At 37.1% G+C, this 23,709-nt stretch overlaps 1 protein-coding gene across 4 annotated transcripts in view; it reads right to left on the bottom strand.

The window, feature by feature from the left end:
- Nucleotides 1–8,393: 8,393 nt before the first annotated feature.
- Nucleotides 8,394–23,709, bottom strand: part of Creba (Cyclic-AMP response element binding protein A) — a 101,492-nt gene continuing 86,176 nt past the window's right edge. For 3 of the 4 annotated variants that reach the window (XM_078197521.1, XM_078197522.1, XM_078197523.1), the window contains 3 exons: nt 16,446–16,721; nt 16,202–16,345; nt 8,394–12,312 (listed from right to left, as the gene is read on the bottom strand). In XM_078197521.1, the coding sequence (XP_078053647.1) occupies nt 12,127–12,312; nt 16,202–16,345; nt 16,446–16,721 (606 nt within the window). In that variant the 3' untranslated portion in view covers nt 8,394–12,126. Of the gene's footprint in view, nt 12,313–16,201; nt 16,346–16,445; nt 16,722–18,653; nt 19,666–23,709 lie in introns of those variants that run through there. The other variant, XM_078197524.1, reaches the window with a different exon arrangement.

A 23,709-nucleotide genomic window follows, 5' to 3' on the forward strand; every position in this document is an offset into this window, starting at 1 on the left:
GTGGCCATTGCCATTGACGAGGTAACGATCTTTAGTTGTTATATATCACCGAACATCCCCATGGACGACTTTAGAGAGATCCTTGAAGTCCTCGAAAGAGAGCTGTGCAGAGTCGGATCTAACCGCACCATCATTGCTGGAGACTTTAACGCCAAGGCGATTGTATGGGGTTCAAGATTAACCGACAATAGAGGATACGAAATAATTGAAATGGCCACTAGAAACGATATGACACTCATCAGGAGCCAGGGGGATTTCACGTTCGAAAGGGATGGCCACAGGTCATTAATAGACATAGCCATATGTGGAAAAGATTGGATAACGAAGCTCAAATCGAGTGAAATTCTCGACGAATATACCGCGTCAGACCATAGGTATTTAAGACACATATTTGTACAGAAAGATAATGACAGAGAAAAGGACCATAGGAGCGATCAGCCAACCAAAACAAGGGTGAATATAAATGACTTTATTAATATATATCAAGAATGGACTTGGTCTAAAGACAGACCCAATATGGATACAATAAAAGATATTGACAACTATATTTTAAGTGTAACGAGACTTGTCAAAGAAGCAGGCAACAAGATCCATCCAGCACACAACCGCAGAAAAGCGGTTTGGTGGTGGAATGAGAAGACATCTATGGCGAGGAAAGAGGTGATCAAAGCTAGGAGAGCATACCAAAGGGCCAGAGGTAGACATAGGAACAGTGACGACACAATACGGCTTAAAAATGTGTATAACGACAAGAAAAAGAAGCTTAAAGCGGAGATTAACATAGCCAAAGGTGAGGCATGGACAACATTCACTGAATTGATAGACAAGGACCCATGGGGTAAGCCATACAAATGGATAATTAGTAAGACAAAGGGAAAAACATGGTTTACCCTTCCAAACACCGTGAAGGTAGACGAGTTTGTCAACAAGCTTTTCGTTACCACACCACACAATGAGCGCAAGACAGAGGAGGGATACACCCCCCCTGAGGGCGCGGACGAAGCAGATGCTGATTTTAATGAAGAAGAGGTGGCCAAGGCTGTAAAAAGGGTAAAAAAGAAAGCCCTTGGTCTAGACCTGATCCCCTCAGATATAGTCTGGGAGCTTGGAAAAGAGGACCTACCGACTCTGACACAATGCATTAACACCTGCTACAGACTAGGCTATTTCCCAAGGGCATGGAGAAATGGTAGATTACTACTCATACCTAAAAAACAAGGGGACACAAAATCTGGATGGAGACCGCTTTGCATATTATCTAATCTAGCGAAAGTGCTTGAATATTGTATAAAAGAGAGGCTAAACAAGTATATAGTATATAGTGAAAACCAATATGGATTTATAAAGAATAAATCAACGGTCCATGCTATTGACAAAATCCTAGAATTATGGGATGCTGCAAGAAAAAAGAGGCACCACTGCGCATTGGTGACTATCGACGTCAAGAATGCGTTCAATACCATCAAGTGGGATTTAATTTTGGACGCACTCAAAGAAAATGGTATACCGACTAGACTAATGGATACGACTTAGAACTATTTAAGTGACAGGTTCATAACGCACGACTACCAGGGCGTGGAAGAAAGAGTACGAGTATACGCTGGGGTTCCACAGGGGTCCGTGCTGGGTCCACTCCTGTGGAACGCCCAATATAATAGATTATTGACCTTGACGTTGCCGAAAAATGCAGAACTTGTCGGCTTCGCCGATGATGTGGCTTTATTCGTATCATCGAGAGGGGCCGACAAACTAGTAGATACGATCAACGAGAGCCTGAACCGTATCACCAAGTGGTTCAAGGACAACAGCTTAAATATAGCTGAAGAGAAGACGGAAGTTTTACACTTGACCAACAGATGCCGTCCTGGGGGCATAAAAATCAAAATTGGCGAGAGAGAGATCTCGTCAACGAGGGTCATTAAATACCTGGGAATCCATATGGAAGGGGACAGAAGGTTCCGACACCACATTGAAACGGTGAGCCTAAGAGCAACGAAGATAGCTGGGATGATGGCGAGGATACTCCCCAACCTGAGGGGTGGAGGATTCCAAGCCAGAACCCTTTACTATAGGGTGATCGAATCGGTCATGCTATACGGAGCTCCAGTATGGGCAAGGGGAGCTAATACCTCAAAGAGTATTGCACTTCTACACCAGACTCAAAAGAGAGGGCTGGCGAGGATTGTGCGCGCCTATCGTACTGTGTCACACGAGGCACTCTGTGTCCTTGCAGGACAACCGCCATTAATATTGGTGGCAGAAGAAAGGAAGAGGATCTTCGATAGGACCAAGAATTTAGACAAGGAAAATCCGCTACATAGAGAGGAACTCAAGAACATCAAAAAGGAAGAGAGAGACGCCACCCTTTCCCTATGGCAAGAGAGATGGGAACTCTCACAAAGGGGGAGGGCCACGGCAGCTTTAATTAAGGACATCAAACCGTGGCTGTCGTGGGGACCAGCGATACTTGACTTTTACTTGACTCAAATTCTTACAGGACACGGGTGTTTCGCGAACTTTCTACATAAGATTGGCAAACACCCTGAAAATAAGTGTTTCATGTGTTATGCGGACGAAGATTCGGTCAAGCATACGCTTTTTAGCTGTATTTATTTTCAGACACATAGAGAACAGGTCTACAGACAAGTAGGACGCTTTGACGAAAATCTTTTAATTGGAAAACTAAAAGACAAGGAAACGCAAATTAAGATTAAGGACTATGTAGTGACCATTCTCAAGGAAAAAGAAGACAAGCTGAATGCATTTCAGAAGAGGATATCCAGGCCCACGACCTCCAGAAGGGGGAGAGGGGCAAGGAAGACGACAGCGTCAAGAAACGGGATAGGGACACAGGCTCACCGCGGCCGTAGTTAAGCGGTTTAGGGCTCTTTGAGCCACCCACTTACCCTGCAGTAATGCCGAGAGGCGGGTCCGGGGTGAGTGGGCCAAGGGCAGAGGCCCGAGGAGGGGTTTAGTGGGTAGCACTTCGATGAGTCCCACACTACCGACCTCACCATCTGGCCGGCTACGCGACCCATGTCGGTGTGCGTAACGCATTCCCCTCCTCGTGGAAAAAAAAGAAAAAAAAAAAAAAAAAAAAAAAATGTATTTTGAAGTGCTACGTTCGAATTCGAGATTAATGGAGATATAATGTTTCAGACATAAACTTGGAAAGTGTTATTTTTGAGTATACGATGGAGAAACATCGTTGGAATGTTCGTATCATAACCTCAAAGCAAAAATTCAGCAGTACTTTTAAATAGTTTTTCAGTAATTGACTAATTAAATTAAAATATAGCACTATTATGGATTTCAAGCTATTGAATTTAACAACGAAGTTGGAGCAGTAATATTGCTGAAACAATTGTAACATAATCTCGAAATAAGATTATTTCAGCAGTATTTTTTAATAACTTTTCATTAACACGTTGAGTGCTACGCCGATGTTGCCATACTTTTCGCTCAGGCGGCAACGCGTGAGAACTTGATGCCGAACGCTCGACTGAAGAGTATAAACGAACGATAACTTTGTTACACTGTATCCAATATCGTTTGGACTGTCGAAATGGTACAGTTACTTTTTAATTGATAGCTTGCAATAAGCCAAATTTAAAACATTTAATGATTCCATAGGGTATAGAATTTTACACTATTTATAGTTTCATTGTAAAGGAATAAAACCAATTAAATTAATACTGATAAATTTATATTGATATTAAAAATCAATATCTCCTTAAAATATATAAACCAATAAACTAACAAGATGTCATTATATGACAGTCCTTAGAATCCATATCGTCCAAACGAAAAGTCGATTGTCAGTCCCTGGAGACTGACGTAGCACTCAACGTGTTAATTAATTGATGTAATTCAAATATAGTATTATTATAGACTTCCAGCAGTTGAATTCAAGAATGAAGTCAGATCAGTCGTACCGTTAAAGCGTTTGTAACATAACCTCGAAGCAAAATTGTTTTAGAAGTGCTTTTAAATACCTTTCCAATAACTACGTAATTAATTTAATGAAAATATAGTATCATTACAGATTTCATGCAGTTGAATTCAACAACGGAAGTAGATCAGTTACATTGCTAAACGATCATTAACTTAACCTCGAAATACAAATTATTTCAGCAGTAGTTATGAATTACTTAACTTACGAATTTGATTTAGTGCCTTGGAGGAATTATAGGAATCAATATAGTAGGAATTATACCACATTTAATTCAATTCTTAGGACTGCTGCTCAAACAATTTTGTTCTGAGGTTATGTTATGATCCTTTTAGTAATACAAATGCTGATCTGTCTTTATTATTGAATTCAAAATCCGCAATAATACAGTAGAAACCCAATTATCCAGTTCCCCAATATTAAAACCAACGGCAAATCGTATATAAAACAATTTATTGTAAAAATCAATGAAGAAGGCAACTGGCACCCTTCTGTTTTTGCGAGGCTGTGGAATCTTCGCCAGGTTATATCAACGCCTACATCATTGTCTCCTGATACCGAATGGTTCTAGAATCTCCCTCGTAGGGGAAACAAGCGCACGCAACTTGCCAGTTCTCGTCTCCTCACGTTTTCACAATGTATAAACTTATTAACATTTTACCAACGGGTCATTCGGCCGTAAACATTTTTATATTTTTATAACATCCATATTAAACAATATTTATTTTATTCGTTGCAAAAGATATCTAATATTTCAAAAATTATATAATAATACCTCAATAATAGATAGCAAATTATTTGTTGCTATAGCAAGAGATTCATAAGCTACCAATTAGGGTAAAAAGTCGATTTATGGGCTACCGGTCCGTAAACTGTGAATAACGGGGTTACTGTATATCGTATTGTTATATTATTAGAATATATTTCTCTAAAGAGTTTTCTGTGAGTCAGTTCGCGATCTCATTTATTTATACTATTTATCACTTATTTAATAAAAATATAACAGTAACCCTCGTTTTATTTGAATCAAAGTTAATCATCGCTTCTGTGGAACTCAGATTTAGTTGTTTAGAAAGTATAACATTTATTCCCACTCTCCAAACAGTTAAAAATAATCTAGAATCTCCATTTTATATAATTTAAAGTTCGTTAACTTTTTGAAGCACAAATTTCAATGTAGCAAAATATCTAAAACTAATTTGTTAATATCGATTATTAGAAATTTTATAGTTTGACTCCGTTGTCGTTACCAGAAGTTATGACATTCGCGAATGTGTGTCGATAATAAATCGACTTATTATATTCTTAGAACGACTTTCGCCAAAATGATAAAAATTTTCAACGAGTCAGCACGCGAAAATCGAGAATATGAGTCAAAATTGACTCACCTTATCTCGAGTACCTACAAAATATTTTCGCGTGTTGGTTTAACCCTGAAGACACATCTTGAGACTGTTATTATAGAAGAACAAAGCAAGGACATTATAAATTGTATATATTCCTTATTCAGAAGGATGGTACATAAAAGACTAGTATCTGTAATCGCGTTCTCTGAATTCACCCTCCAAAATATTTATACAGCTTGCGAAGAAAATTCTGTCCCTCAGAGTTAAACAAATATTGTTTGTAAAGTAGTATCATTATAAAGTAGTTTGTAAAGTATTTATGAAAAATGTTGGTAAGAAAAGTTGCATAGTTTTTTTATAAAAAAGTATTCAAAAAGCGCGTTTTACAATAGGATATACTCTCTAAATCTAGCTTTGCAAAATTCGTGGAACGAAATTACAGTAATGAAGTGTGTGGTAAACATTAATAATTTTTAAAGGAAGCTACGAAAATGTATCGATGAAGATATATAAAATATTAAATTGAAGTATTTTTCAAAACGACTATATATATGGGGACAGAATTTGTTACTCACCCTGTATGTTAACAACTTTTAACTAATATCATTTTTATGAATATCTGCAACAAGGTATTAGTCTATTATTTCACCATAGATTCTTTCAAATTTTTCCTATGAATTTCTATTTATAGATTTCTAAATTTATTCCATGCTAATCAAAATTGGTCCAATTATTCAACTCTATATTAATAGTAAATAATTTAAAACGGCTGTATCAAACTTCGTGCATAGATGGAACGTTCGTAACTCTGGATCAAAATGGACCCGACAACCGTCATCCGAGGATTTATGTGTATATATGAGATATACTTGTTGATCCTTGATGATTAATTGAAACGAGAGTCTACTTCTAATTTTGATTTTATATATAAATTTGCACTTTAACAATAATTTAACCGACTTATCATACGTTTTAATCAGAGAACTCTCGTTATTTTTGAACTCTGATTCAATAAATCAAATATGTACAAGGTGCCCCGAAAGTCACTCGCAATCGGGAAATAAAGAGTTCCTGAGGTTATTTCAAGCAACTTTTTCCTTTACAAAAATGATCTCCAAGCCGTCGTTAACAAGTTATTAAGAAAAAACCTTGACCAATAATAGGCGAGTACCGCTGTATGCTCGCCGAACTCGTTTCTCATTGGTTACAGTTTTCCCTTAATAACTCGTAAGCAAAACAACGGATTGCATTTTCGCTCAGGAAAAGATTACTTCAAATGACCTTAGGTACCTCCCATTACAATCATAAGACATTTCTGTGACACCCTGTACAGGCTCAGTACAATCTCTAAATTTTTATTTAAATTTATATCATAGAGTCATACACAATTAAAAACCTTCAGTAACTTCAGGTATTCTAACATAGACGAGGTATTCTTCAGTTCAAACATAAAATTGCTATAAACAATAAACAGAATTTATAAATTTCACGATCGAAGCAATTTAGAGTAGACTAATATACTTCACAGCATTAGATCTGACAAATTTCATCGAATAAATTGTGTCCCATTAACCCCTTACCGTACTTTGATGAGTCCGCTTCGTGATGGTAATTGGTAGTAATAAATTATTAAGTATGTATGTTATCCTGTTCTTTAAAGTTGGAATAAAATTTTAAGGCATGGAATAAACATTAATGTTCTGCCTCTTTTAAGAAATTATACCAATTGAAAAATTCCTAATCGCAGTAACTGTGAAGAAAATGGTACGTTAAGGAGTTAATAATTAGAAGCTCTGGATTCGCGCGCCTAGCAGCAAAGGTAGGAAGAAGACGTGTCTAAAGGTATCTCCAGAGTACAGCCTGAATCTTTACCACGTGTACGAGGAATACAAATATTCATTGTAACCCGTGCACTGGATGGTTAACGTAGGCGATTTAGCATTTGAACTATTCAGAACAGACGTGGGCAACGGTCTTCACCCTAAACTCCTGAAACATATTTCAAGGAGCAATTTCATCGGAGGTGATTAGTGTTAGTATCTCGAGTAGGCGTGCCTTCGTTACTCTGTCTGTTCCGGAAAATAAACTGATCAATTTCAAAATTATATATACATATATATAAACTAACCTATATAATATAATATAATTATATGAGTTACGCATGTATGCATATATAACTTATATAATTATATTATTATAATTATATAATTATATAATATAATTTATATACATACATATATGTATTCATATACGATTTTCGCTATATGCATCTGCAAAACATGTACACATATATGTATACAATTATATTACACAAGCTGAACACATATATACCTGTGAAAATCGTGGGCTTGAACTGTTCTCATTGAATCTTTGGGGAATTAAAATTATCTCTTTTAATAATCTGATAAAAATTCTACAACATCTGAATAAACGCACTCCCATTATTTTCATAAAGTAACATAAAACAGTAACTTTTACGGTTCTGTAGCATTATAGCGTTAACAAGTTTTAGCACCGTTTACAGAATGGGTCCTCGATTCTGCACAAATTGCGATCTAAAATAAAGATCTCTAATAATTTACTATTACTGGTCACGTGTCGGGGTCTGGACGAATCCGTTCGATAGGTGTACACAGAGTTTCCATTGTTTCTCGGATAATTACAGCAACTCCGTTGATCGATCAGTTCAGCTTTTGCGGTGACACGCCCGCGACGATCCAAGGAATTCTACGGTCCACCGAAATAATTCTCACTGCGATCCATTCGCGCCGCTTACTTTCTACAAGAGCGTCCGTCCATTCGAGACAGCCTCTTCTTCGGAATCATCGCCGACGCTGCTTAAATGCTAACTCGAATAGGTCGTGATTGCGACACTCGCCGGTATATCGCATGCCTGGATCGCCGAGTTCGATCGCGTGAACAAGACGAAGCGTAATTCGAGAGGGGTGGAGCGATTCTTCGTCCGAAAGCTGAGTCGACTTCGCGCTAGGATTTTCCGCGTGGCGCCGCGTCGCCTGGAAATCCGACGCGCGGAAAAATGTGCAACGCGTCCGACGAGACAGAGACGACGCGGACGATGTAACCTTGAATAACCTTGAATAACCTTGAATCGGACGATTACTGGAGATCTCAATTTTGAGCTCGGTCGCTTTGAAATTGACAGGAAACCTTGTTGCACGCGATTCAACGAATGTTTTCCGACGAATTACGCCTCGCGTTCGACGAATTGCAATTGAAAAGGAGTAGTTACGCTGAAATAAAGACAAGAAAATCGAAGGCTACCAATAACAGTGACAGTTCATTGCACGCTGCATCGCTAAAATCTTAAAGGCGGGTTTCCTATGCGCGTCCGACGTACGCGCCCAATGCATTTGCATCGATAACTCTGTTTTCTTAGTTCCAAACGCATTATGGTTGACTCGCGTGTCGAAATGTTCGCGGAATGAGCCAAGATCAAATTTACTCGTTGTTGAAACAATGCGTTAATTATAGAAGTAAAGTAACTTTTGTATTTTTAATGATATTTAAAAAAAACTCGCTGCTTTACTGACACAAACTGCTGCTGTAAACATTTGTTACAGGGCAATTGAATCTACTAACATTTTTATATCTCTGTAACGTTGCTATTAAACAGTATTTATTAGATTTATTTCATTCATTGCAATGTTTAAAAATTATATATAATATTAGAGCTTACAGTTGCGCAATCTAATGCTTTTAACTGAAAAATAGATAACTATGATTGCCACGACGACCGATCCATAAGCTATTGATGGGCTGAAAAATCAATGTATAGATTACCAGTCGGTAAATTGTTAACACACCATCCTATTTATATACTTTTATATTAAAAGTAATATAAATGTCAGTAAAAATGCAAAAGCCACTTTCAGTCTACAATTATGCACATCTCCTCGTCATAAATCTTTTCTTATTAGAATGTTACAATAACGCTCTTCATCTCGCTTTTCGTATACATCATTAACATTCTTTTCTTTTAAGAAGCTTTCGAACGCAATTTTTTCATCACCATCTCCTCGTAACAATAGCGTAGGCACAAGTAAATTTCGGCAAATTTCAAAACTGCGTTCCGCCATTTTTACGCACTGGGGTGGCAAGCGTCGAACGCGCAGCCGTTCGCGTCCGAACCGCCTACAGGAAATCCTACCTTAATGGGAATTGTTCTCCCAGTTGACGCGAGGAAAACGACTATCGTCGTCCGAAAATTCATTATTGTACAACATTGTACAAATCTGCGGTGGCTCGGTGCGAATTATACCTAAATTAACGCGGCGTTCGCGGACGCGCCGTCATCGTGTCGGTTGTTCCTCCGACGAGTGGGATCGCGCGAACGCGTCCAAGAAACTGCTACTCCCGACTCTCATAAATACTTCGACGATTAATATAATAATATAGTTAATAAACTCTTCACGCTTACAATATTAACATCTTCTCCTCCGTATTTGTTTCGGAGCGGCCGAGCGCGTCTCTTGGCTTTTTGATTTTCTCGCGGCCGTTTTCGTTCCGCTTGCCGAGCGCGCCGCTGCCGCAACATTATTTTCAAGAAACTGTTCCGCGGTCTTCGCTCGAACGGTTAAGGTCGCTGTTATTATTATTTAATTATGCGGTTACGTGGCCGACGATTCGGGCGAGAACTAAAATCGACACGGCCTTCGACGAAAAACTTCGGGATCGAAGCCGGACAAAATTAATTCAAACGCTTTTGTTAAATGGTTCTTGCGTTTTGATAGTTTTTTTTTTTATAAAAATGCGGTGCAAAGTTTCATTTTTGATAGTAAACTATAGGGTGGTTGATTTAAAGAGAATCAGTTCTATATACATATTTTTTCAAGGCTATTTTTAAAGACCGTTATTTCAGAGGTCTCGAGGTCTTTAATAAGATATTATTTAATAAATTATCTTTGATGTTTCTTTAGATGTTGACTAAGGTCCAGATAATAAATGGATTACTGGAGCTTATTACTGATAGAATGACCAATTACTGTGCCTTTGTAGTATTCGTCGAATAAGGCGTGATCATGTTTCTCGATTTTAAGCATTTGCACTCCAGCAGCGACTCTGAGGCGACACTAAAAATTGTTGCAATATTTTCAAAAGAATTTTTACATTATTAAATTCTGGAAGTTAAATTATAGAAATCTTCTATAATAAGTATATACATCAAATTTCATATGTAACTAATAAAAATAATCATGCTAAATGGAAATACTGCAGGTTCAAGCAAATGTTTTCATTTCAAAGTTAAAATAGTTTCGAGAACAAAGGGTTAAATTTGATGCACCCTCGTCAATTCTTTAAATATAAAATTTGTCATAATCAAAATTGTTAAGTTTGACAAATGTATGGGACTTTGTCAGATTTATTTCGGAGTTGTTTATTGTAGTCGAATGAAGTTGGATAATTCTCTTCAATTTAGAAAAAGAAACGCGGCTGCAATTTTCTTTGCAAAATTATGACACAATTTTCTTGTTAATTATCAGTGTTCAGTGCTTTCAGTAGCTTCACTTTGCACTCGAAGCCATTTTAACTATAAATCTAAAATAATTTTTTTGGCTTGTAGTATTTTCATTTTATATAACAAAGTGTATTTTATACACATGAAATTGATTCGTCTTTCACTGTTAAGAATATTTTAAATCTATACTTTGTTAATATAAAAATTATTTCGGAACATGATAGAACAATTTTATAATTTTACACCACTTTAGCGTAAATGGTTAATGTAGATTTACTATAATCACCATCGATTTTTCATCATAGCTATGCCTCTTTCTACATTCCTATCTCTTATTAAAATATCTAAATATCTCTTATTATATATAAATCTTCATCTTAAACTCTTTCAGGCACATGATTTGAAAGAAAATAAAAATCTTACTTGCACAGAAGTTGTTGAAAAGTAACATTCGTTTCGATTATTCAACATAAAACATCAAAATAAGAGAAAAAGTAATAAGTCTTACTTTCAATAAGTTTTAAATAATCCAAAAGAACTAATAATTTCCTTTATTATTTTTCACAATTTTTCTGAAACTTCATTTTATTATCTTTTTAACAATTTTCTAAATCTAAACTTTGTTAGTATAAAGATCACTTTGGAACGATTTTAATAGCGCCCCAGAGTCACCACTCGAGTGCAAAGGGTTGAAATCATTACTTGCCAACAGGTTTCTCACACCATAGTAATTCAAACAGACATTCGCGCCCTCTTTAAATGAACCACCGTTTAGAATTTTGACGATGATTAGTGTTTATAATGTAATCTTTATTATAACTTTCACGGTCATTACGATTCAACAGGACCGTCGAAGTTCGAAGACCGTCCTCGCCCTAAAATCGGCGCTCGAACCACCGGCTGTTCTCCCTCGGAACAAAGGGCCACCGAAATCAGCGAAACAGAAGGCACTCCCGGCGTCAATGGACACCGAACCTCTTCGATTCCCCTCCGCGACGGAACCGGGAAGACTAATCTTAGGTTAAAAAAATTGGTCGTTGAACAGCGATCCGAGATACTCGACCCGCCTCCTCGATGGGAAGACTTCGCAGGAATGTAAACGGGATTGCACTTTGCTCCCTGGGGAAACAGGCTCCCCTTTTCGCACTGACTTAGAAGCTAACTATGGGGCCGAGGCCCCAGCCAGGCCCGCTTTCTCGATGGGCCGAATTCAAATTGCACCGACACGGTCCTGACTCCACGACGTTCAGGGACACCTCTGAGAGAGGACAACTTGGCCGCAGTCTTCAAGTTCCGGGACCTCTTTCCGAAGTCCTCGCGGCGCACGAGAGTTCCGCTCTTGGACCAAGCTCTTAAGAGTTCTGCATCTGTAGCAGAGACTGCAGGCGCTGCAGCTCCTTCAGCAGCTCGCGATTAGTGTCCTCTAACGCGTTCAGCCGATCCCTGTAAGAGGAGTTCTCGTTCGTTAGCATGGTCACCCGCCGCTCCAGACCGTCCATGTATTCTTTCTTCTTCCGGCGGGACTCTTGCGCGGAGATCTGCAACGAAATGACATAGACGATTGCTTAGAGTGATGGATAGTTGTCATTAACGATACTCTTCTGCGGTGGAGAGTACGTACAGTGGGCCGCATTAATATTCGGACACCATCATATTTGAGAAATTTTTACTCCGTATCTTTACTGATTGTTGAACTAATGAATTTATAGTTTTTTAATAAGTCAAAACACTTACTTTAAATTCTACAAACACAAGTTTTATTTACATAATTTGTATAGTTTTATTGTTAATTGATATTAAATGAACTAGTGCTTAATTTCAACGCCGCAAAAATATTCGGACATTCCATACGCTTTGTAATTTAAGTGCCCTGTTAAGATGAATACTTTGCTTGATAGCAATGTTTGTTAACATATAATGTAAGCACTATCTCATAGAATTAGTTTCACTTCAAATCTTGTTCGTGTTGCACATATTAGCTGTGAATATGCCACGTAAAGGGAATAATACCTCGTTTAACACGTTCAAACCGGCGTGTACCACCGGTGGTACACAGACATTGCATTTTATTTGTATATATATTTCACAATTCGTAAATAAAGTTTTATAAGTACTTTATAACAATTTCACGCAACAATGTCTGACTTCAGACTCAATCCACTGACAATAGAAAAAATAGCGAAACAAACACGCACCGCCAGACGAATACACAACTGATAATATCGAGCCCCCCGACCGTACGGACTTCGAAAAAATGCGCCGGGTTGAACGTGCTAATGTACGTCAACTTGATCTTTATCATCGCGAAAAAGGAAAATCGTATAGAGAAATCGGGATACTATTTTTTAACAAGAGCACTGTTGCGAACATTGTACAAAGATATAATCGTGAGGATAGAATTGAATCTATCCCTCAAAAAGGTCGCCCAAAGTTACTCAACGATCGCGATAAACGTAATATTATTAGGAAAATAAAAGTAGATCCTAGTTTAAGTGCCACAAAATTGACAGCAGAGTTTCTTGAAGAGACCGACAAGAAGATTCATCCCGAAACAGTTCGTCGGATGCTTCATGAAGATGGATATCATGGCAGAGTTGCCCGAAAAAGCTATATATTAACGCTATTAATCGAAAGAAGCGATTATTCTTCGCTAAAGAATACACTCCTAAAGAAGAAACATTTTTTACTAAAGATCTTAAGCCAACGTTGAAACACGATGGAGAAAGTTTGATGGTTTGGGGTTGTGTCTCAGCTACTGGAGTGGGTGAGTTCTTATTGATGGAATTTTAGACAAAAATGAATATTTAAATATTTTGAAAGAAAATTGACTAAAAAGTGTTATTAATATGAACATTGGTAACGATTTCAAATTTTACCAAGATCATGATTCGAAACATAAATCACGTATAGTTCAAGAATATTTATTATATAATAGCTCAAAAGTATTGAAAACTCCTCCACAATCACCAGATCTAAATCCGATTGAAAATTTATGGGATTACTTAGATCGTCGAATCAGAATGTCTTCAATAAAGTCCAAAGAAGAATTAAAATTGTGATTAACCGGAGAATGGTCACGTATTCCATTAGAATATTTAAATAAAATTATTTCTAGTATGCCTAAACGATGAAACCATATAATTAGGCAAAAGGGCAATCCAACAAAGAATTAACATCGATTTATTTCTGTTAAAGTATATGTGTATTCTTAATGACCAGACTATAATTTGCAAAGTATCCGAATATTTTTGCGACGTCAAAATTAAACACTAGTTCATATAATATCAATTAGCAATAAAACTATACAAATTATGTAAATAAAACTTATGTTTGTAGAATCTAAAGTAAGTGTTCTGACTTATTAAAAAACTGTAAATTCATTAATTCAACAAACAGTAAAATTACGGAGTAAAAATTTCTCAAATACGATGGTGTCCGAATATTAATGCAGCCCACTGTAGGTGAGTCGCGCGAGCACCTGATATCGTTACCCCGCGATTATCAATGTATATCTCGGATTGTAAGGCCGAGACGCTGGCCGACGGGATAGAACGTCATCGCCGTCCGTTTAATTAAAAATGAATAGCTGATTTGGGAAAACAGATCGTGTATTTACAGTTGATTGAACAGCGCGGATATCGCGATCGATCGGTCACCTGGAAGACTAGCGGATGCTGGAGCTGACTAGAGCAGTCCGAGAGAGCCAAGTGCTGACTGACGAGATTGGCCGAGAATGAGTAGCGCGTCGAGATTATGCGAGAAACGATGAGAAAGTGACGAGCGAGAAGAACTACGAGAGCCAAGGCTCAATAAGCGTGAATAAAAACGTGTGGAAACTGAATAGGACGGTGAAAGACAGTGTCCAGAGTAAAAATTTTTGCTCTTCTATGTATAGTTTTCTCTGAGTAAACAGTAATAAAATTATAAACATATCAACATAGAACATCATCTATTTCACGTTTACTTAAACTGAATTTACCAATATTACTATTATATACTTTCAAATTATGAAAATATCGGTCATCCCATTTTTGGAACATATAACATAATTATTATTATCATCTACATCATATCATATTTTTTACATATCTATTATTAACCACTGCAACAACTATTACATATAAATAAAAAAAATATAAATGTAAAAGGAAACCAAATATTCTAGATTTCAATACTATTTATTATATGAGCCGTCCAGTGCACACATCGATTAACTCCACTTTTTGAAAAATCTTTTGTGTCAAAGCACTTGGTATAGACATAACTTTTTATATTTATAATAACTTTCCTGAATAATAAAGATTAACACCATTAAACGGCAAAATTTTTTTGGCCATTGAAAAATAAGTAATTTATTTCAGAAGCCATTCTGATTAATTCCATACTCTAATGTAATCGTTGATTTGTTGCCATGCATCAATGCTTTCTTTTTAAACAGCCGAAGATGTTTCCCCCTCTCAATAATACTGGTAATAAAATCGCATTGGCCAACAGATAAAAAAAATGTTTGTTTGGCCAGAAACTGAAGAATCCCGTGGGTCTCAAGAAAGGGCATAGCCGATTAAGATGGTCAAAACTGCCCTTAGAGGTTTTTCAATGAGTCATATACCGTTCGACAGCTGACCAATAAAAACTCATCTGCGCAAAATTTTAACCCTGTAACTTGTCCGTGAGGGTAGTTATAGGGTAAATTAGATTTCGCGGTTTCCGGCATTTTTCCACCTTTAGCGGCTTTCTAAAATTTTGAAAAAAATATGGCTTATTTTGGACATCAAGCCGGATGTTATAGAATTTTTTCAGGTAAAAAAAATTTTCCCGTTAAAATCAGGGTCGCCACAGTAATATTCCTGATGAATTAATCACAAATAATATATTATAACAGAACTGTCAATATTCATTTTTATGGAAAAGCTGTAATAAAAATATGTAATAACTAACTCTTTCTGTAATGAAAAACTTAAAAATTTAAAGACTGAATTTAACTTTATTGCTTTTTTCAGTTGCCAAATTGATTAACTCCACCAGTCACATAAAAACTGTAACATTGCCGACGATTATTTTTTGGCTATTCTTTCTTGTTAATTTTATACATCGTTAAATGAAAGCTATATCTGTATTTATGCATTCTACATTATATATGCGAATCTATGTTATAACAGGAATTTTAAAAAACAATGTACATCATTTCATCGCGTTTCTCGACTTTTTGTTTTATGGAGTTAGTCGATGTGTGTACTGAACGGCTCATATATGTATATATTTATAATATACATACAATATATTTTATATATTAAATATATACATTGTTATATATTTTACTTAAAAAGGGAACAACCGCAGGCATTGCGTTAAATAAATTCAATAAGACTGCTCTAAAGGATCAAGATGCTTCTACGATAAATCTAAAATAAAAAGATAGAGGCTGACCTTGTTCTTGATTTTCCTCCGCACCTTCTTCAGTGACTTCTCCTCCTGCTTGGTGAGGGGCAGCTTGGTAGGCACCGGGTATCCCTCGGCGATCAGCGTCCTCTTCTCCTCCTCGGTCAGCGTGAGAATTCCCGTAGATCCTTTCTGGAAAACCGAAGATAAAGAGAGAAGCGGGTGAATGGATATTGGCGTACGGTCATACAGTGTTGTTACACGGGTATGGTCGAAGTATGGCGATGCTCACCGGCTGGCAGGAAATCAGGGGTGTGTGGATCGGCTGTCGGGTGGTGTGCGTAGCGTTCGTCACGTACAGCCTGGGCGTCAGCAGGCCCCTGAGATTCTGTGCGTGCGTGGAGCTCTGGGAATCTCGGCGTTCCGGCGAGCAGGAAGCGGAAGCAGTACCCTCGCTGTCGGAGCTTGCACTGCTGGGCGGCGTCGGCGGCAAACCCTGCCTCGACGTCCGCGAATTCACCTCTTTAACGTCGCACGCCTCGCCGCTGTACTCCTCCACCTCCATGCTCTGCGGAAATCGGGAGGCGATTTTAGAGAGACTTTGGAATTATAGATTGTAGATTATAGATTACATGGCAGAATATAGATTATAAATTATATTGAAGGTTATAAGATTATAGATTATACAGGATGTCCCAGTTTTTAAGGTTCAAATTTTGTCAGTGTATTCTATGGCACAAGGTAAGAAAAAATGTTATGTAAACATAGGTCATATAGAGCTTTGTTAAGAAGTTATAACACAAATTCAAAAGAGGAATACCTATTCAAATTGCTGTTACTTAGATCAACAATATTGTGTTTTTCAGTGTGTTTATGTAAGCTATGTTTACTAACTGAGGTCACCAAACATTTAAATGAATTTTCGCCAGTAATTAGTGTAAAGGATTCGAAGGATCGCGGCCCGTGCGGGTCACGGCAGGGCACCGAGGCTGGTTTTGGGCGCAGTTTATGATTACGGCGCGGACGTGACTTCAGGCTATTTTTCAGATTTAGCGAAACTTTCTGTTTTAATAAGATTTGTTAGATTTAGTATTTTTGCTAAAGGTTCCGATAGTCGTTGACGTACCGTAAAACCGAGCCAAGTGCGGACTGTTAAGGGTCTTAGGTAAGCAACGAATTTTTATTATAACTTCTTAATAAAGCCCTATATGACCTATGTTTACATAACATTTTTTTCTTACTTTATGCCATAGAATACACTGACAAAGTTTGAACCTTAAAAACTGGGACACCCTGTATAGAAGATTATACAGGGTGGGATAAATAAAGTGTTACAAAGCAATATCTCCATTATCGTTAATGATACGCGAAAATGCTTGAGGAACAAATTGTTTGGTTTGAAGGGGCACATGTTGTGGTGGATATCGTTTTTTTTTAAAGGTCATATTTTTTGAGATTTCAAGGTCGTCGATATTTTTTCAAATGGAACTATGTATTTGTCATATAACTATTATATTGTAATATATAAATATTATATTTGTTATATAACTATTATAAATAGTTGAAAAACCGAAAAATATCGCAATAATCACTTTCACAGGATCCACTAACCTTTTATTTTCTTTTTGACGCGGGGGAACTCTGCATGTTAGATGCCCCCGTAAGTCGGGGGCGTTGACGGGGGCAGTGTAGGTTTCGACCCACTAAAACCCCCGCAGCGACCTTCGGACGCACATCCTCTATCTGACGGATTCGGGGGAGCCACGGGAACTCTCAAAGAACACTACCGCGGCTGCCCCTCGCCTTTGACGGCCGCCACGATGGACGTTTTGCGGTAGCTTCGTATGAGGCGAATCGCCAGCCCTCTCTGGAGCCGGCGCAGGAGCCGTGTGCTGCACCGGCTCTCCATCACAATGCTCCCCCAGATGGGGGAGCCATAGAGGGCCATTGACCGCACCACGCCGGCGTGGGGGATTCACACTCGAAGGCCGAAGCCACCGTATCTGAAGGCTAGAAAGAGTAAATCAATCTAGGGTCTCCTCTAACCATTAGTCCCACTATTGGGATATTACGTATTGCCCACAATACGATATTTGTGCATGGACAAAAACAAATCAATGTTCTTAGAAGCGATGGAAATTAAGGTAGGAAAATATACACCTCGTATAAGTGCTTGGCCTTGTGAGGCAGAAGCATAACAGTTTCGAATTACGAGGGGACCCGAGTTTTCTTTTCGGGGTTCCGGAAAGGCCACGGTCAGTCGTGGAAATGCATCTGCATAGAAAAGAGCTTCCTCACGCACCGTAAAATAAAGTTTCTTTTATTTAAAACTACACCTTAGTTTAAATGTATTTAAACACCCATTTCCAATACCCACAGATAAACTTTAAGTATTATAGAACTTTAAGTCTAATGAGGGTTGTTTTACGTCGTTCCCTATGCAAGACAATCTGAGAGTGGTTAACGTCGTCTCCCTCATCGCGACGAATCCCCATACCGAGGAACACTATCGGATTAAACACAAAATTTACGTTAGCGACCAACTGACTGTGCATTGGATCAGGTGAATTAAATCCAAATAGGAAGCCTCCACCTAGTACCAATACTGGGGCGCTTACGTCGCGCGCACACCACGTGTGTCTATAGTTTAGACCACGGAAAACTTCCACTGTACTGCCGCCTAATTGTGCCATCGTACCCGACACGTTCTTGAAATCGATGGTTCGAATTGCAGACATACATTTTCGTGAGATTCGCTGCATTAGATGCTGATAATCTAGTAACAACTGATCGTAATTAACGATTAAATACTCATCAATCATTACTCGCTGGTCAGCGGGACATGAAAATGGGTTAGGAGCATATCCCTCTGGGACGTAAAGACGTTGACTTTCGTAGGTTATGTTCGTCCTTACACTGCCTGCAGGAACTGCAAAAGGCGGTGGAACAATAAGCTTCGGAATAAGCTTTTGTTTGTTGTTTTCAACAATCCCGATTTGATCTAAATAAAGCTCATGACTACCAATCACTTGTGTTAAGTGCTTGATTGTTCTCTCTATGTAAGCATCGTCTCCGGTATAAGAAGCAAATGGTGTAGTTGCTCGAGCCATAGCTACCTTAGCCCTCACTTGGTATTAGTCCCCTGGTATTATCTCAACCTTCTGGCTGGTTAAATACCTGACCGTTTCCTGAACCAGGTCAGGGATAACCGCCGTTGAAATGAGAATCTCCAAAGGTGGTCGGTTGACATCATCCCTTCCCTTGATCTCACGAATCATCTTATCGTCTAAAGGGGTGAGAGACTCGCAGGTAGATAACGTCGAATACTTCTCTCTCAATTCATTAATACTACGTTCTTGTATCGTCGTCATTCCTGTGATGTTCTTCTTTTTGGTGAAGATTTCTTGCTTCTTCTGTTTCGAACCCAATCCCCTTGGTGCATTTCTCTTCTTCGGTGGTTCCGCGGTGATGCTGGTAACGTCAGCATCTGGTATGGACACTTGTTTCTCCATCTTTAAAATTTCAAAAAGTTAATACTTAATGAAATACAGATAAAGTTACAATAAGTACCACTGGCACTTTTTCCCAGGATCCACTAACCTTGGTTTGGCTCTACCTACAGAACATGCTCGAAATGATGTTCGTTCGTGTTTTGTTGAGTCGTTCACCTCACGCAACAGCATAAACATATTACTCACTTACGCATTATCTTCTAATGTGAATACGTTGGATCGCGAAAATGAACGATTTTCAAGCAGCTTCTGATATGTTCATGGTGCTGAGGTAGTGCCGTAAACACTACAGAAACGTACAAGATTTGTGTACGCGGCTCGTTATCTGGATAGGCTACAAAAGTTACACATGGTTTTTAAGCGATTAGCTGACCGTTTTTGTCAGCTCTTCTTAGATTTTTAGTACAGATCGCCGACTAATTCCACTCTCTGTTTCCATTTTCCTGCTCCTTGTATGTGGATTTAGTGCAACTAATGCTAAGATAGCAGGCGCATTATTTTCAATAATAGTCGGTTGATGTTTGACGCGTGTTTGTTTCATTGTACCGAAGCGACAGAAACGGTGAGCTAATCTCTTAAAAGCCATGTGTGACTTTTGTAGCCTATCAAAAACAAATCTTGGGTATTTCTGTAGTGTTCACGGATCTCCCCTAGCACCATGAACATATTAAAAGCTTCTTGAAAATCATTCATTTTCGCGATCCGACATATTCACATTAGAAAGCGTTGGAGTGTGCACCGAAATGTACGATACATACGCGTCAGGAAATGTGCTGTTTTGACCTGATGTTTATTGCACCACCATTGCTATTTAACTAAGGGCTTACAAAGGAATGGGTCAGCCGCTCCAGGCCAGCCTACCGAGCTAGTAACAGCTCCTGCAGATTAACAGTTTTCTAGTCTTCATTGTTTCAATATAGCCATAACGCGTAATATTGTGTTATGTTCAAATGCAATAAGTTACATTGATAAACGTTGATTTTATTGTCGCGTGGAGTTGGAATAAACTATTTAAAACATAAGGTACCATTTCATCTCCCAACCTCGTCATCCCAACAGAAGATAATGCGTAACTAACATGTTTATGTTGCTGCGCGAGGTGAGCAACTCAACAAAACACGAACGAACATCATTTCGAGCATGAATAGAATCAAACCAAGGTTAGTGGATCCTGTGAAAGTGATTATTGCGATATTTTTCGGTTTTTCAACTATTTTCATACTTGGCGCGACTAAAATGACCTTGAGTTATAGGTCGCTGGTTTCGTCTTAAAATCCGTAATAATTTCATCGAAAAATAAATACATAGTTCCATTTGAAAAGACATCGATGACCTTGAAATCTCAAAAAATATGACCTTTAAAAAAAACCATTTCCACCACATGTGCCCCTTCAAACCAAACAATTTGTTCCTCAAGCATTTTCGCGTACCATTAACGATAATGGAGATATTGCTTTATAACACTTTATTTGCCCCACCCTGTATAATACATCATAGATTGTATACAAGATTATAGATTACATAACCTAAATCTAATCGATTTTTTTAAACTTATAGTGTCAGCAGTCGTTATGTTCGTCTTGCTAGGCAATAGAGTACTGCATTGTAAAAAAATATAACTCAAAGTGCCAAAAATAGCAATGACTTTCTTGATAAAGAATAACCGTGAGAAATTAAAAAGATAGGTTATGATAATACCCGAATCTTTCAAACAAAACAAAGTTGTCCTAGAATATTTTCTTCGATTATTTATTTTCGAGATGAAATAAACGCTCCGTATATAAAATTTGCTTTAAAAAAAGAACCACCAAAAAGATCAATGTGAAATTTCAAAAGCATATGCACCTAACAAATGTTTGTAACCACTTTGAGACTCCATTTCCCACGGAACAGTATATGTAGTACTAAAACGAACTACACATAGCGTAGAACGTTTGAGATGATTGAATGAACTAATTCAAATGGAATGCGCTGTATATTATAAAAAATTAAAGGATTATTCTCTAAATTTCTTAATATTGTTATTGTTTTCAAATATGAAGATCTTATAATGATACTAAAGCAAAAAAGAAATTTATAGAAAGTGAACGGTTGATAAAGAAGAAATTATGCTAAACGATGAAAGTTGTTATGCAGAAAATTAGGACACAGAATGTCTTCTTGCGTAGACCTTTACTCTTTAGACGTATATGGTGAACAATGGGTTCAATATACATATAAAGTGTTACCCAAGTGTTACGCGAAGACTGTGTTGCTGATGAAACAGCTTTTATATGCTTATTGTGCGAAAAAAAGACGAAATAGGGAAATATCTTGAAACAGTCAAATTGGACCTCACGTTAGAATAACCTATATTACCCATATTAACCATATTAATCATTAATAACCTATATTACCCATATTTTTATATCTTGATTTTTTCTTTTATTATGAAGAAGCGGAATGTCTCTCCTTTTAAAATTCCATTATTTTATATGATACATACATAATGTATATGTATAATATATATTACACACATTATATATTATATATATATATATATGTATTATATATATATATATATGTATGTATAAAATATACAACATATATAAGTTATACAAAATATATAACAAACATAACTATATTATTTATACAACATATAATACGTATATACATTAGATATATTACATATATGACATATATAACATACACAACATATATACAATACAAATATATGTATAAGAATCCATTTGAATAAAAACATTCTTAACAAAAAATTATCATTTAAAAAAGTATAAGTCCTATATCAAGCAATTTTATCCTAGTGGTAAATCTTTTTTATTTTGAACGACGTAGTTGAGTTTCTCCTTCTTACATGACATTAAGGAGTTAAATTAATAGGAGAATTTGTCGAAATCGATGATTTTCTTCGCATTTCTTTCCAGAACATACTTTCACAAATGTAAAAGCTAATCTCTGCAACTTAGATCTTGAGAAGTTATGCTAGTAGGAGCCATTAAAGAGAATCGGCGTTAGGAAGTTAGACACGATTTGTATGATACACATGTGCAAGCGATGATTATCAGTAGAAAGCGGATCCCTGTACAGACTAAAATAGTCCAGCGCGATTGCAAGAAATAGAAAAACAATAAAAATGTATTCTCTCTGTTAATCGATGTCAATTATCAATGAACATAAATCGACGTTGGGAAAAAAATGCACGATTTTTATTATACACATGTGTTAACAATGCTTGTTAGTAGAAAGCAGATTTCTATTGCAGAACAAAAGTTACTTATCTCGATTGCAATAAACAGGAAAAGAATACAAAAATATATTTTCTCTGTTAATCAATGTAAAATGCCATTAAAAATATTAGAAGATATTATAATATTATGCATGATTTTTGTTGTACACATACATGTATAAATGATGCTTATTAGTAGAAAGCTAATCTCTATACAAAATGAAATTGTTTACCATGATTGCAAAAAACAGAAAAACAATGAAAATGTATTCTCTAAATAACACTAAAAATAAACCGGCGCTGTGAAATTATACATAATTTTTGTTATATCCATATATAAATAACGATTATCAGTAGAAAGCGCGCTTCCATGATAAATAAAAATTATCTACTTCCATTGCAAGAAAAATGTATTCTCCCTATTAATCAATACAAGATATTATTATAATTTTTATCATACAAATATGCATCGATGCTTACTAGCAGAATGTTAATGTCCATACAAAATAAAAATCGTCTACTCCGACTGCAAAGAACAGTAACAAAGTAAAAAATATATTCAATCATTTCCCTTATTTTATATTTTATCACCTCATCTATGCCACAAATTGCATAAAATCGGCTGCATATTTATCAATATCGACAATTTTAGACACTGTCCGCCCGTTTGATTCTCACAAATAGGCCATGAAACTGGCAATTCGCATAAACATCCGCAATCTAGATATTCCGAGGGGATTTGTTTGTACTGTCCGCATTTCTAGCGGCGTTGCTAAAGAAAGATCAAAAGTTAGATCGTGTCTACACCGAGTCCAAAC

The sequence above is a fragment of the Augochlora pura genome, chromosome 3, assembly GCF_028453695.1.
Source record: "Augochlora pura isolate Apur16 chromosome 3, APUR_v2.2.1, whole genome shotgun sequence".
Lineage (NCBI taxonomy): Eukaryota > Metazoa > Arthropoda > Insecta > Hymenoptera > Halictidae > Augochlora > Augochlora pura.